We start from the raw sequence: 15,745 nt of genomic DNA on the forward strand, positions 1-15,745 counted from the left end.
CTCTACTTCTCAGTCGATTTCTAACGAGTAGATACTTCCCTTCAGGGAACTTTTTTTCTCTTCTACTATTTTCTCTCTACCTTCTTACGCTTCTATACGCATATTTCACGAACATATTGCACGTAGAGAACTTTTGGCTAAAGGTTTAAGGCATATGGTTGTAATGGTCAAACTTTATCTGTCTGGTCTTCACCCTGGATTGTGGACGGAGATAGACTTCGCATTCCCTTGATGAAGAACATACTGATTGATCTGAATCTCAGAGTTTCTGATCTCCTGCTTCCCAATTCCCATAAACTGGAATATGCAAAAACTTGAGGAGCTATTTTATCAAGAAGATATTGAGCTCATCCTGAAGATTAAACCAGTGATTGATAGTCCGGTTTCTATTGTTGGAACCTACTAAATCTGGAGATTATGCGGTTCGCTCGGGTTACTGGTTTGCAGAAAAAGAAACGTTTAAAGAAGCCTATGCACTGGGTCAAGCTCTACCCTCTTTGAATGAAATCAAGAATAATATTTGGCTTCTAGAAACAGAACCAAAAATCAAGATGTTTCTTTGGAAAGCAGTTTCTGGAGCGTTACCTGTGGCTGATAACCTCATCAACAGAGGAATGAAAGTGGATACAAGATGCCAAATTTGTGGATTAGAAGGAGAATCCATTAATCATGTCATGTTTACATGTACGGTAGCAAAACAAACATGGGCTTCTTCCAACTTCCCCCTGTTCCGCGAAATGGGTTTGATCACGATTCTATCTACGCCAAACATTTACTATGTTCTAAAGACAAGGATAAAACCAGAATGTTCCCCATTCAATCAGAAGAAGTGGTCCCTGGATCCTGTGGTCAATATGGAAGAACAGGAACTCCTCCTTTTTTCTTCGAAAACAGGTTATCCTTAGGTCCTCCCTTATCAGATCAATATATGAAGAAACAGATCATTGGTTTCTAGTCAAGGCGATGGAAAAACAGGAATGTCAAATTGATCTTGAAAGAAAGAAGAGGATCATTTCGGTTGGAAACCTCCTCCAATATCATGGCTCAAATGTGAAATTGGATCGGCATGGGACAAAGACAGGAATCAAAGTGGAGCTTCTTGGATTCTTTCAAATGCAGATGGTAAAGTGATGCTTCATGGGAAAGATCCTTTTCCAGCATTAACAGTCGTTTAGAAGCATCTTTGAAAGCTGGAGCTGGGCTATTGAAAGTATGAAATCGCTTCATTATAACTCAGTCATTTTCAGTGGTGAAGATCATGATCTCATCAAAGCAATCGTCAAGCCTTCAGCATGGCCAGCTCTCAATTTTATACCTCAAAACTCATGCCAATGTTCCAAAGCTTTTTGAATTGGCGTGTTTCATGGGCAGCACACAAAGATCTCAGAGGGGCTACACAATCGCTAATAGTGTAGTCTCTAAGGATCTCTTTCAATCCTATTTGCTATTGGGTTTCCAGCTTGGCTTAGACACCTTTATGTTTAAAAGCAAGTTTGGTTTGTTCTGTTTTTAAAACTCTGTTTTAATTGGGATTGACTCTGATCCTTCTTGTAATCTTTTGGAATATATAAAATAGTGTTTAAAAAAAAAGATGTCTACCCATACCTGGTTTGTACTTGTTCCATAAGCCCTCAAAATCAAATATAAATTCCGTAAAACCGAGTTTTTTACATTTTACATTTGAGAATTCACCTATTCTACGTGTAAATAAATAACCTGGTGTATTGCTTTTTGAAGATTGTTTCGGTAATATTTCGATATTAGTATACAATCCTCCTATAACAAACTTAGAACATCTTTATCCATAGTCTTTAGAAAGAGTTTTTAACAAAAAAGTGGGTGTAGGCCCTACTGAAAAAACAAAAGCCGTTGCCAAAAATTGTGAAATAAGGGACGCTTCTTGAACTGTTCGTGGACTCCACTGACACGTAGCGGTCCACGATGATTCGAGTTTATTTTTTTTTTTTTTTATAAATCAGGAAAAACAAAAATAATAATAAAAAATCTAAATGAGGTTTAAGGGATAAAGATGCTCTTAACTCAGCTTTACATGTTGCTTAGACAATCGTTTATAGTCTATATATAATTAGTTTTATTGGGGTAAACATTGCAATTATATAGTGATGTTATTGGGTAAGGGAAAATGACTGGTCTTTGAATCATGTTTTTTTGCTTTGTTTATCAATTTATCAGGATTTACGCTACTGACCGGTCAGAGTAATACTAGTTTGTTGAATTATCTGACCACACTTTGGTCCAAACGTCCCATACGCAAATTGCAAAACGATAAGACAGCTCATTATCATGCTAAGTAAACCCAAGTAATGTAATGTCCACAAGCCAAATGGAATGTGTTAGCATATCTATATGGCTAATAACTGCATTTTCCTTGAGATTAATGTAACCCTGATATCCATTAACACTTGGTTGCTAAAAATATAATTACTGGCTGTGTTAAGAAGGAAAAAAAGATGACCAACGGGCAACGGTTGGTCATCATATACCATACATTTTTCATGTGGGATCTTTTATAGAGTGAAACTCATTAGTCTTGAACCTTTTCTAGTGAATTGTCTACTGCCTAGTAGTATGTAACTAAACAATTTGTTGATAATATATGATATTTAGAATCAACCAACAACATTTGCTCAAAAAAAAAAGAATCAATCAACATAAACAAATTTGTTAGACTACAATATCGCTTGTGATATTACATAATTTTGCTCCATAAATCTTGTTATAATATTTAACTGTATAACTTTTCTTTAGAGTTTCGAAATCAATTTTCTAAATATTTACCTGAGCTACCACCTTCTCACAAGTGACAAGTCACGAGTCAACTAATCATTAACTATAAATAAATCATAACATAATGTCACATTGTTAACATATATCTCTGCCTAAAAGGCTAAAACACTCCGAATCGATCTTATCCTTATCGTTTCCAAAAAAAACTCTAGTAAATGAAAGAAACCCGAAAGATAAAGAAAAGCCACTTGTTTAACCTAAAACATTCGTTGAATCAAACTGGTTAACTAAGAAATTAGCGAGTTTGGTTTGTAACTGACGTATCTTGTTTCGAGGTTAATTAGAATATGATCATATCGTTAATTTTATGAACCCACCCTGCATGTGTTTTAAGTCAAGAGAGATTCAGTGAACCAGGAAGGAAAATAATTTCAATTGTCTCTTACACTAATGAAAGGTTATGTTACAAAATCCAATTAATTATACGCTAATAATAATTAATTATTTGGACACAAAGCCCAAAAGATTACGATCTAGTTAAAAAGAGAGACAAGAAAGATTCTTTAAGCTGATGGATGATCTGTACCATGTAGCTTTGTTCCCTTTTTGGTGTTTACGCTTACTTAACTGCCCAAGCAACATTGCTGAGGCTTTTTAAAATATTTGAGTTTGATTTATTGATCAAATCATGAAGCTATCTTCAATTAATTTTTGTTTTTGACATTAGAAATTTCATTTTGTTTTTGTTTTCAACAATTAAAGCTATGTATAATGTGAGTGTATATAAAAACAAGTGTACTTTATATAGGTTATGGTTCATTGAACATATACATCAAACATAGGACTGGGAGAAGCCCATGTTCTTTACATTGCTGCAAAGTCTTAGTTTCTTGTATTTAAATTTGCTTCCTATCCAGTATACATATATGCCAAGAGCATGGATAGTGATGAGTAAGTTAAATATATAGGGACAACTTAAATGAAAGAGTGGAAAACAAATCCAATCGGGAAATATAGTAAGGTACAATGTATGAGTAACGAAAGCCCAAGCTGTACTTCCATTTTTATTTGGAGATGATTACGAACACGTGGATTATTTTGATTATAAGTAGGAGAAATTCTTCTTTGGTTTTTGGTTTGATTTGTTGTTTCGTTAGTTTGGTTCAGGTTAGTAAATTATGATATGGTTTATTAACTGTTTCACCTTAAACCATATGAGTATACATGTAATTTATATTTTTGTTTGACGCAAGTTATCATGATAATTATGTTACATCTAGTACTAATGAGTTTTTTCTTCTTCTTTTTTTGTTAAAGACCAAAAGTATCGCCTTATCAAATACTTATGAGATTTAAAAGTTACTTTCAGTAGATTATATATCAAATGACAAAATGAAAATAACTTATTTAAAAATATAACTTATTTCAAATGACAATAGCAAGATGAAAAATAACTTATTTAAAAAAAAATGAAAATAATAAATGACAGCAAACATGGCGCTTGGAAAATATAATTAAATATGTATACATAGTTTTTTTTGGTAAATATGTATACATAGTTATACACACATATTTACGTATGATATCTATGTTCCAAAGAAAAAAAACGTATGATATCTATTATTTTTTAGTTTTCTTGTAACATCTATGATATCTATTTTAGTTATACATAAAAGCTTTCCATATAAAGACATGCTATTTTTAGCATTACGTGGAGTATACTAACCAATCCGTTTTAATTGCCGGTTTATATATTTCATGGACGACCATAACGTTTCTCATTTATTCTTCCATTTGTTTCGTAGTCACAACTTAAAAACTTCCCTTTGTACCAAAAACTTTTGTTATATTGTGTCAATAACGTAATTTTGTCCCTCGCAATTTTATTATTTTATATGTAAATGGTAGATTGTAATTTATGGAACATTTTCAGGCATTTAATTTCAAGTATCAGGAGTATATTTCTTCTAAATTTTAAAACCATTTAATGCCTAACATCAAATGAAATCTATCGGTCTGAAAGAGTTTATGGGCCAGAACAAAGACCAACTCTTTCTTTTATTTTGCTTGTTCTAATTAGTCCAACTTTTTCTTATAGAATGACTTGTGCTATATTCTCCCGGAGAATATGAAGTTGTTAACCGAGCTAGAGTAATAGCTAGTAGCCGTTCAGGTGTGTCGATCCTGGACCAGAAAGACCACAAGCTGACTAAGTGAACAATGTAATATATCTAGAAGTCCAAATTTTCAGACCACTAAGTTAAGTTTTGCATGGATTTTAAAAGTATTTATATTTTTAGATTTGCTTATAAAAAGTAGATAAAAAAGTATAAATTATTATTAGAAAGTTACGTTAAAAGTGAAACAAGTATATAACATATATATTTAAGTTACACCTAACAAAAAAAATCAAAGGCCTATCCTATACATCCGAAGCTAACATTTGCAAATAGTCAATTGATATATTCATTCTTCTGATGGCCCTTACGAGAAATAGTTATTTGATAGAGCAATTTAAAAATGTTAAGTTGATATTAAAAGGTAATAATTTAGTTTTGATCAACAATGCAATGAGAGGGGGACCAGAATATTAAAATTAATATAAATCTCTTGTCCACTTATATTGGAATCAAAAACTAACGATGAGTATAAAAATAAAAAAAAAACATTAAGATATTTGTAAACACTGACTAATTAAAAAAGACAGTTTATTATTTTGTCAGAAGAAAAAAGAATAGTACTTTCTTTAATTTTGTTTTTTTATATACAGTAAAAATTCTCTCTCTCTCTCTCTCTCTGAAGGTGGCACAAGCACACATATGTGAGTGTGTATGTAAATATATAATTTTATATAATTTTGGATCTCTTTTTTTTATCTCATCTTTTCTTATCTGGGGAAAACTGATCTCTAATTTCTCTCTTTCCTTTTCTCTCTACCTAAAAGAGTTTTCTCTGAGAAGATCCGTTTCTTAACTTCTCTCTTTCTCTCTCTCTCCAACTCACTGTCTCCTTACTAGGTCAAACTTTGGAATCATAGCGATTTTCACAGGTTTCCTCGCCATTTAGATCGTCACCTACAAGACTCCAAGAATTTCAGGTAACAATCTCTTCTCTTCTCTTGTTTCTTCTTCTTCTTTGAAAAAGCCCCAATTCTGCAAAGTTTTTAACAATAAAACCCTAATTTCAGAGACTTTTGCGGCCAGATTTCTCCTGAATTAGGATTCAACAGCTCCACGAGTCTCCATGATCAATCTCAGCATCCTCCCTGTAATTTCACCTCCCTTTCTTTTTTTAATTTTTAGGTTTTAAAGTATTATGTTTGGCTTACCTTTGAATTGATCAGTCCACGTTGCTGGTTTTGCACCGGTTGTGCAATTCGACGGTGTCGAGTGGAACAGCTTTGGTCGGAAGAGAGTAAAGGAAATGGACTTCCTCGAGAACAATTCTCAGATATCTTCAATTGATTTTTGGCAAGGCCGGTCCTGTCTCAACCGGGTTGGGTCTCTCACTCGATAGTCCTCCTATCGGCTCTGCTTTGTTGCCCCTCGTCGGAGACGATGTTGAGCGAGAGTTACAGAGGCAAGATGCAGAAATCGATCGATTTCTCAAGATTCAGGTTAGTTCGCTTCAACAAATTATATGTTACAAGGTTGGTTTAATGCTCTTATGACAGTTTGTACGAGCTTAGATCCGTTTGGTCTGTATCGGCTTAATCCATGTTATTATTGTGTAGCTTTCTAGGATGTATTGATTTTGTTTTATCTTTAACGGGAGACCAACTACGCCATGCGGTCCTCGACAAGATCCAGAGGAGTCAATACAAAACCGTGGCCCTCATGGAGGAAAGAGTTGTCCAGAAGCTCCGTGAGAAAGACGAGGACTCGAGATGGTAAACCGAACGAACAAGGAACTCGAGGTGCGGATTGAACAACTGGCAATGGAAGCTGAGGCATGGCAACAACGTGCAAAGTACAACGAGAACATGGTCGCTGCTCTCAACTACAATCTGGAGCGAGCTCACGGTCGACCAAGAGATAGCATTGAAGGATGTGGAGACAGCGAAGTGGATGACACGGCTTCTTGCTTCAACCGTAGAAACGGTAAGATGATGTGCAGGTTTTGTGGAGTGAGGGAGGTGTGTATGTTGTTGTTGCCATGTAAGCATATGTGTTTGTGTAAGGAGTGTGAGAGGAACCTGAGCTCTTGTCCTCTGTGTCAATCTTCCAAGTTTCTGGGGATGGAAGTATACATGTGATATGATATTTTCCGTAAACTAAAAACTCTAATTAGCTAACGAACGCTTTTGTAATTTGTCTTTGTTTTATTATGGAGTGAATCTGTGTATAACACATAAAGAATGTCGATATTAGCTCAATACCCAAAAGTGAAAAAAAAGCTGGTGTACAGTGTTTTTCGTGCAGAACCAAATTACCTTAGTGTACTTTAATTAAAGGGAGTTTGAATAATGGAATTTACCTATGCCCTCCTGTACTTTGACATGCTTCAAACTTCCCAAATCCTTGTGCAAACAAATTCAATCGATTCTGGTGGGACCTCAAACCAAACATCCGGAAAATGTGTTGGGTTGCTTGGGATAATCTCACACTCCCAAAGAACGCAGGAGGACTCGGGTTTAAAGAAATAGAAGTCTTTAACGATGCCTTGCTTGCAAAGATACCTTGGCGCCTTCTCCGCAACCCAAACTCTCTTCTCGGCCAAGTACTTCTAAATAAATACTGCAAATATGAGAACCTGCTTAAATGTTCAGCACCGGGGAATGCCTCTCATGGGGGGAGGGGAATCCTCGCCGGCAGAGAAATCATTAAGAGAGGAGTGGGATGGATCGTTGGAGATGGTTGCAATATAAATGTGTGGCAGGATAACTGGCTGTCCACAACAAAACAACTCTGCCCAAGGATCAGTTCCAGAAACCTCCAGGAGCTAAGAGTCTCGGACCTGATCTCTTCACAATCTGCTGAGTGAAACTCCCGTGCGGTCCGAACCATCTCCACCAGTACGAAGACAAGATCAACCTCCTGGTTCCTAGTGCGCTGGGGATGCAGGATGAGAGGGTTTGGCTACCCGAGAAGTCGGGGGAATACACTACTAAATCAGGGTATGCTCTCTCAAAACTACGTCACTTCACTCCCCGAACCCCTGAAGATTTCAACTGGAAACATGCATTTGGAATGTTAATGTTCCCCAAAGCTCAGGCATTTTTTGTGGAAGATCAAATGTAATGCTCTATCTGTGGGGTGATCTTCTTAAGAAAGAGGCATGGAGACAGACGGTACCTACAAGCGATGTGGATATGATGAAACTGTCCTTCATGTCTTTCTCACTTGCCCTTTTGCGAAGAAGGTATGGGACCAAGCCCCTGCTTGTGGGAACCGAAATTCGCACTAACAATTTACGTTTAAATAAGGAAACTAGGAAAACCCTAATTTCCCAAAGGTCCCGGATATCTGCTAATACCACACGCCAAGCAATCAGAACACAATAATGACAACGATAAAGTATAAGAAATCGAAAAGAGAGCAAAGTAGATCTTATTCCGAATTCGCGTTTGAGCGTTACAACAAAGTAAGAGCCTGGGCTACGAGAGCTGTCGGCGAGATTCCTTGTTCTAAACCCTAAGACGGCAAACCTAGTTGAGTCGCAGCTCGAATAACAAAAACGGAAATATGCCTAAATCGCTCTAAGTGCTAAGTTCCTCTGAAAAAGTCCTCTCATGCCTCTCGCCTAGGACTCCTTATATACTGGCTCCTAGGTCGGTTTACGCTTTTTCCTCTTCTGCCCTTAGGCCGCCATAGCATAAAAATGGAGATATTCTATTTTTTTCGATCTTCGTAATTATCTTCAAAATTTCGTATTTATCCGCGGAAACTTGGCTTTTATTTTTCCTTGTGAACCAAGCGTAAACAATCATGCGGCTTACGGGCTGTTCGTTAAGAAATCGTAAGTAGGGCCTCGAGTCATGTCTTAGGTCCCTTTGGGCCGTCTTCTGACTCGAAGCGTTTATTACGGCTTCTTTCGATAAAGAACGAACTTTCCGCGGTTTTTACGGTAAAGTTTGATCGATAACTTAGAATGGCGGGGATCGTGAAATGGATTCGCTACGGTCTTCGGGAGATAGCATCGAAGGGTAGACGAGAATGCATAGACTAATGTCGTATCGACGTTTCGGAAGAGCTCGGTCGCTACCGCTCGAGCTCGGTAACTACGTAGCGACCGAGTGGAATGGGCGCTCGGTCGCTACGTAGCGACCGAGCTTTGGCTCGAGCTCGGTAACTACGTAGCGACCGCGGAACACGCGTTTGGTCGCTGCGTAGCGACCCTTTTCAAGCTCTTGTCCGATGACTCGCGTTTCCTCCGCAAAGCTTTTTCGTAAGGAAGAATCTATTTCGAAAAGTATTTGTCGAAGAAGGTTTTTTCGTTTTCTTCTTCGGGGATTTGGACGTTAACTTCGTCGCAACCGTTTTCGACCCCAACAGTTAGCCCCCCAGCTCGTTGGGATCGTGGATTTCTAGTGAGATCCCAATGCGCGGTATGGCGAGTTCGGACAAGATTGGTGTATTTGGGCGAATTTTCGTGTCCAAAAATCCGCAAGTAATAGTAATTTCTCATGCCTATAAGAAGGGAGGTAATTTCTTCACAATCTTTACACTTACTCATTCTCATAGAGAGGTTTCTTGAAAAATTCTTCTCTTTCTCTTTCTCTCTATCATTTCCTTCTTGATAAAAAAAAAGAAAAACACGAGATGTCGAGTAAGAAGAGGAGTTCGAAGAAAGGGTCCTTGTCCGCGAACGTTTCTGAAGAGCTTCGTGTGCCAAAGATGGAATTCGTTCCTCATTCGGTAGCCCCGGCCGAGAACGAGGCATGGTGGGTGGCGTGTTACGGTTCGATCACGCCTCCCAAAGAAAAATCGTTCCCGGTCATGAACCATCGCCCGGTGGAGGTAGGTGCACCAAGTAGGAGTACTAGTGAATTCCTCGAGTTCATGCGGTCGTTCTACCATATTTCGGATGCGGTGGAGTTCAGGGTTCCTCGTCAAGGAGAGCACGCTAGTAGTCCCCCGGAGGGTTACTTTACCTGTTACGAAGCATTCGTAGTGCGCTGTCATTTGTGGTTCCCGATCCCCAAAATTATTGTTCGTGTGTTGGATCATTTCGGGGGTGGCGATAAGCCAACTGAATCCTCTTGGCATCCAGCACCTCATTGGAGTCCTGATCCTGAGCTACGAGCATGGTCTCTCCCTCACCGTCGATCACTTCGAAGCGCTTCTTTGGTTACAGATCATCAAGGATACGGACACGTACAGGCTGGTTCCTCGGAACTTCATGTCAGTGGTAAAGGGGTTTACTTCTAACTTAAACTCGTAGAAGAAGTTTTTCTTCTTCGTTCGTGTAGACGCTGCGTCCGTTGAGGAGAGTTGTATCCCATTGTTCCGGAGGTTGCCGAACGATCGTCCCTTCATCAATCCTCTTGCTCCTTTCCTGAGGACATTATTGCGGTGAGGGATCTGCTCAGGAACGGTCCTTCTTTCTGGACTTCCTTTATGCCGAAGAGAGTTCGAAAGGCGTTGAGGTTTGTGCATCCTAGTCCTGCTTTGGGCGGAGAAACAAGGAGTGATTCCGAGCCTGATGACCAAGGTCTTCGAAGGGGAAAGATATTGACCTCGGTGACCTGGAGTTTTCGGTGGACGATTGCATGCTTCCAGGATGGGATCCGGACCTTGCTTTCGGCGATGGAAGCGGTACGAGCGAGGTCCCTATTCCGGACTTCGATGATTTCTTCGCTGGTCTTCCGTCGGGCTTTGATGCTCCTCCGGCCTCGAACGAGTCGGCGAGGCCGAAAGTCGTCGCGGAAGGATCTCGTATCATCAACTGGGTATAAGCTTTAAGAATTTTGACGATCGTTATTTTTTTTATTTTATTTTATTTTTGCTTATAACGTGTCAATCGGTTTTATAGGGCCTTAACTTGCTTGGATCGGCCATTGAGGCGAGCCATAGAGAGGCCATGATCTATCGTTTTACATCGGAGAAGGCAGAAAAGGATCTTGCTCGCATGCGAGACGAGATGTTGGCGCGAGATGCTCAACTCGCTCGTGATCTTGCCAGGGCTGTTCGTAGGGCGGAACAGAAGGGAAAGAGGGAAATTGTCGAGATGATGAAGACTCGCGCTTCTCAATTCCAGGTTGAGTACGGGAATCTCAAGGACGCTTTCAACTCGCTGGGCGACTTCCGTGAGTGTCGCGGCTCAGTCGGGAGCCTTTGGAAGACGCGGGCGGATGACTACGTTTTCGAGAGGGAGATGGAGTTAATGAAGGGTGGCATGAAGGATCATGCTCACGCTGAGACGCTCATTTCTCTGATCGATGGGAAGATTCAGGGATTCTGGGATCCCATCTCAGTTTCTCCTGATACCGTAGAAACCACGACTGATTTTGCCGGTGACGATGAGGAAGTGAACTATCCCGCGGATGCATTCGGAGCTTCCCTGTCCAGGAATTTTAACTTTGATCTGTGAGCGTTTTGACGGGAAGAAGTTTTTCCCTTATCTAGTATTTTGCGGCCGAGTGTGGCCTTTGTTCATATAGGTCCGGCCGAGTGTGGCCTTCGAACTTTGTATGGGCCTGTTTTGACCGTTTTTATCGGGACTGGCCATTGGTGGCTTTGAACCCCTACCGCTATGCGGTTTATATAATGGATGTTTGTTTGAGTTACTTTGTTTCGAGTTGGTTTGAAGTAAACATGAGTTGTCGTCTCATATTTAACTTCGTTGAGGCGTTCAATCTGTTGGTTTGTTCGAGACGTGAGTTTTCGTGTATTTTTTTTAATTCTTACGATCTTTCGGGAACGTTGATATGAACGGAGAGACATTTTTTAGGATCTCATATCGTTTAGATATCATGTCTTTGAGATGACTGAGACCAATGCGATGGGTTTAGGGCAAGACCTAGGTTTACTCTCGGTTTTAAGGTTTGTGAGGTGACTAGCCAGCTATCGGTTTTCCTGTTGCAATTTCTACCTGATTCGTACCGATTTAAAGTCCGCGATAGGTTCTCGGCTTATACGACTTGTATGGTACAAATCGAACATCTTTCCAGAGACAATTTTTAAGCCAACTGGAAGTGCTAGACCAAAATTTTGGATTTTTTTGTAGCGCGTTTTCGTCCTTGTGTTGGACGTTCGAAGATCAAAAGAGTGATCAAGTTGCGTTTGTTTAAGACGGCTGATGTGTCCGTCGGGGCCAATCGACGAATGGAGTGTAAGATTTTTAGTGGTCGCGTTCGGACAATTTGTTCGTATCGTCTCGATTTTTTAACTTGGGGACGTCTCGCAGTTATTTCGAAGACTATACGTATATTTTCGGTGCTGAAGCGAGATTGTTTTGCGATTTTGGGCCGTACGAGGCTGCTGACAAGAGTATTAACGTTTGTAGATTTTCTAAGCGTGTTCTGAGACTTTTGCGTTAATTGAAGCGCAAGTGTCTTAAAAAGGAGCGACGCATATTGTAGTAAAAATTTTCGAAATGTCTTAAAAATTCGATTACAATAACGCATCTTTTCCTATGTGGGAGTATACGAGTATATGCATCCACTCCCCCCCCCCTCCCCCCCCCCCCCCCGTTTTTAGAGAGGTGGATAGCCGAACTCGTCTTTGGACGAGCTGCCTACGTACCTCTTTCGAGGATCAAGCCATCTCGTAGTTGTGTTTTATGCCGCGAGCGTTTTAACTCGGCGGTTATCGCCGTGCTGACCGCCTTGATCGTGATGACCGTGGCCGGGTCAGCGTTTTCTATCGGATGTTCCGGTTGAGTTGTAGTGTCGGCTTCGGACTCATGTTGAGTTTCGACACCCAAAGCGTTTGCGTCAGCAGACGATGTTAAATCGTCTTTTTTTGGAACGTTTTTGGTCGAAGATTTATCAATCTTTGTGTGTTTGTGATTTGCCGTTGCAGAGGTCGTTATCTGCCTTAACTTGTGCTCTGCGAGGAAGCACAGTCGCGACAGTTTTTCTGACATCCCCAGATAGCTGCGACTCCGTTTGGGGTCGGGAATTTGACACCCAGGTGGTACGTTGATGGAACGGCTTGCATGGCGTTGAGCCATGGGGTTCCCATGATCACGTTGTAGTTGGCAGGATCATTGACTACCGCGAATTTGACGATTTTTGTGATCTCCTTGGCCATGACTGGTAGATGAATCGACCCGAGGGTCATCGATACTTCGCTTGAAAACCCTGTGAGCGGTTTCGGCGTTGGAGTCACTTCTCCGAGTTCGATGATCATCCGATTGAGAGTGTCGCGGAAGATTACATTGACCGTGCTTCCCGTGTCAATGAGTACTCTTCCGACTTCCAGATCTCGTATGACGAGGTCTATGACAAGCAGATCGCAGTGGGGTTGATCGATCCCGCCGGCTTCCTCCTTCGTGAAGGTGATTGAGCAATTCTGATCATCTCGGGTAGGAGACCATGTTGGCCAGTTTGCGCTTGACTCCGCCTTCCGCTGGTAAGCCTTGATGGCCGAAACCGTATCGCTGCAGAATTGCGATCCTCCAATGATCATGTTGACTCTGCGATGATTGTTATCGTTCCCCTTGTCGTCTGGCCTTCTGCCGCGTTTATCCCCAGATTGGTTTCTTTGAGGAGATCTCTCCGCGGGAGGATTTTTGTCCGGCTATGGGGGGCGATCGGTCTCGAGGATGAGATCTTTCACGCTGGTCACTTCCGAGAGCTCTCCGGCTAGTAGTTTCGCGGCCAGCCTTGCTCCCAAGACTTTGCACTTAGTCGTGGAGTGTCCTCGGGATTGGTGGAACTCGCAGAAGGTGTTTTCATCATATCCTTGATTGCGAGTCCATGTATTACGCATGGTTCGGCCCTGGTCCAAGCCGATCGCGTAATTGTGCGCTCCTTGGAGATCTTCTCCCTCGTGATGGACATACTTGTCGTTACGAGGGTTTTTCTTCTTCGTTTTTGGATCTACATCTTTCGAGGATGGTCTCGCCGACTTATGTTTTTGCGATAAGACTTTCATTTCTTCCTCGATCATGATGTAGTCCGTCGCCTTGTGGAAGGCGTCCTAGATCGTCCGCGGTTTGTCGAGGGATATCCATTTTCTGAATTTCGACTTGTACCAGAGCGCCTTTCTGAGTGCATCGATGGCCACCTTGTCGCTTATCCCCCTGACCCTGGACATTACCAACTTGAATCGGCTGATGAACTCGCGGAGGGGTTTGTCTTCCCTCTAGGACAGACTCCAGAGGTCGACATCGGAAGTTTCTCTATCTATGAACATAGAGTATTGCTTGAGAAATTCCGATGCGAGCTGTCGGAAACTTCCGATAGAGTTTCGCTTAAGGCGTGCGGACCATTCGAGGGCTGCTCCTTCTAGATTCTCGACGAACAGGCGGCAGTAGCTGGCGTCTCTTTCGCCGTCCTTCTGCCTCGCTCTTCCCATCGTGATGTGGAAAGCCTGAAGGTGTGCTCTAGGATCGGTCGTACCATCATACTTCGGTACTTTGATTTTTCCTGGATCGGATACCCTCATATTTGAGATGCGAGTGGTGAAGGGGTCTTCCGAGCCCCTTCCAGCAGCCTGTCGATCTCGGGGCCGTGCTGGTAGCGTGATGGATTTGGGATTTTACGGCTCTTACTTCTGCCGCAGTCTTGGTGATATAGTCGCGAAGATCGCGGATATCCGACGTCTCGCCAGCAGATTTCCTTCCGTGCTTGTCGGCGTTACTTATGCGAGTGAGCTCGGTCTTCTTGTTCGTTCCAATAGAGGATTTCCTCCTCTTCTGTCATTGGTTTGTCGAACGGAGAGCTTTCCCGAGCGAATCGGCTTCTGGTCCTCCTTGGATGTCTGTCGACGTCCTCATCAGTATCGTTGGAGACATCGCTAGGATCCAGGTCGACTTGCTCGACTCCGTTGTCCTCCGAAGCCTTCGCGGGAGGCGGAGGGCTTCCGGAGTTTTCCTTTTTGATGGGAGATTTCTCGCTAGGGTTTTGAACCGAAGGTCGTTCCTGCGCGGCTCCAGGCCTGTCGAGTGGGGGTTGCGAAGTCGAGTGTTTTTCTGCGGACTTTGGTGGTTCCGCGGGGGGGATTTCTTGAGTCCTTGCCATTAAAGTTTCACTTGTTTGGTCAAGGTGCTCACGACTTATCCTGTTCTTCCCGACCTTTTTTCGTAGGTGGCGAACATCTTTTTAAACTCCTCGAGCGCCGCGGCGTTGGCTGGGCGTTGGCCGCGGATACGTCTGCTGCGGGAGTGTGGAGATCATTGCCACTGCTTCCGTTAAGAGGAGTCTGCACGTTAGCCGCGTCGTAAGTTGACATGTCTGGTTGAGCGTGAAGTGGTTGAGAGTTAGATTGATCCGTATTCCCCTCCTTCTAGTGCCAAACTGTGGAACCGAAATTCGCACTGTCTTTACGTTTAAATAAGGAAACTAGGAAAAACTTAATTTTCTCAAGGTCCCGGATATCTGCTAATACCAACACGCCAAGCAATCGGAACACAATAATGACAACGATAAAGTATCAGAAATCGAAAAAGAGAGCAAAGTAGATCTTATTCCGAATTCGCGTTTGAGCGTTATAACAATGTAAGAGCCTGGGCTACGAGAGCTGTCGGAGAGATTCCTAGTTCTAAACTCTAAGACGGCAATAACCTAGTTGATTCGCAGCTCGAATAACAAAAACGGAAATATGGCATAAATCGCTCTAAGTGCTAAGTTCCTCTATGAAAAAGTCCCCTCGTGGCCTCTCCCCTAGGACTCCTTATATACTGGCTCCTAGGTCGGTTTAACGCTTTTCCTCTTCTGCCCTTAGGGGCGCCATAGCATAAAAATGAGATATTCTATTTTTTCCGATCTTCGTAATTATCTTCAAAATTTCGTATTTATCCGCGGAAACTTGACTTTTATTTTTCCCATGTGAACCAAGCGTAAACCGTCATGGGGCGGCTTACGGCTGTTGGTTAAGAATCGTAAGTT

At 41.8% G+C, this 15,745-nt stretch overlaps 2 protein-coding genes across 2 annotated transcripts in view; both read left to right on the plus strand.

Annotated features, from left to right (window-relative positions):
• LOC106422546 overlaps window positions 1-7,152 on the plus strand; it is a 9,950-nt gene extending 2,798 nt beyond the window's left edge. Inside the window, 6 exon segments of the mRNA XM_048759549.1 lie at window positions 5,766-5,845; window positions 5,936-6,015; window positions 6,092-6,231; window positions 6,233-6,368; window positions 6,523-6,624; window positions 6,627-7,152. Of these exon segments, the coding sequence (XP_048615506.1) occupies window positions 5,766-5,845; window positions 5,936-6,015; window positions 6,092-6,231; window positions 6,233-6,368; window positions 6,523-6,624; window positions 6,627-7,003 (915 nt within the window). The 3' untranslated portion in view covers window positions 7,004-7,152.
• A 171-nt stretch (window positions 7,153-7,323) lies between these two features.
• LOC125588278 (uncharacterized mitochondrial protein AtMg00310-like) lies at window positions 7,324-7,731 on the plus strand. The gene has a single exon (XM_048759550.1). The coding sequence runs from the start codon at window positions 7,324-7,326 to the stop codon at window positions 7,729-7,731; it is 408 nt and encodes a 135-aa protein (XP_048615507.1).
• Window positions 7,732-15,745: the final 8,014 nt, after the last annotated feature.

This window comes from Brassica napus, chromosome C6, assembly GCF_020379485.1.
Source record: "Brassica napus cultivar Da-Ae chromosome C6, Da-Ae, whole genome shotgun sequence".
In the NCBI taxonomy this organism is placed as follows: domain Eukaryota; kingdom Viridiplantae; phylum Streptophyta; class Magnoliopsida; order Brassicales; family Brassicaceae; genus Brassica; species Brassica napus.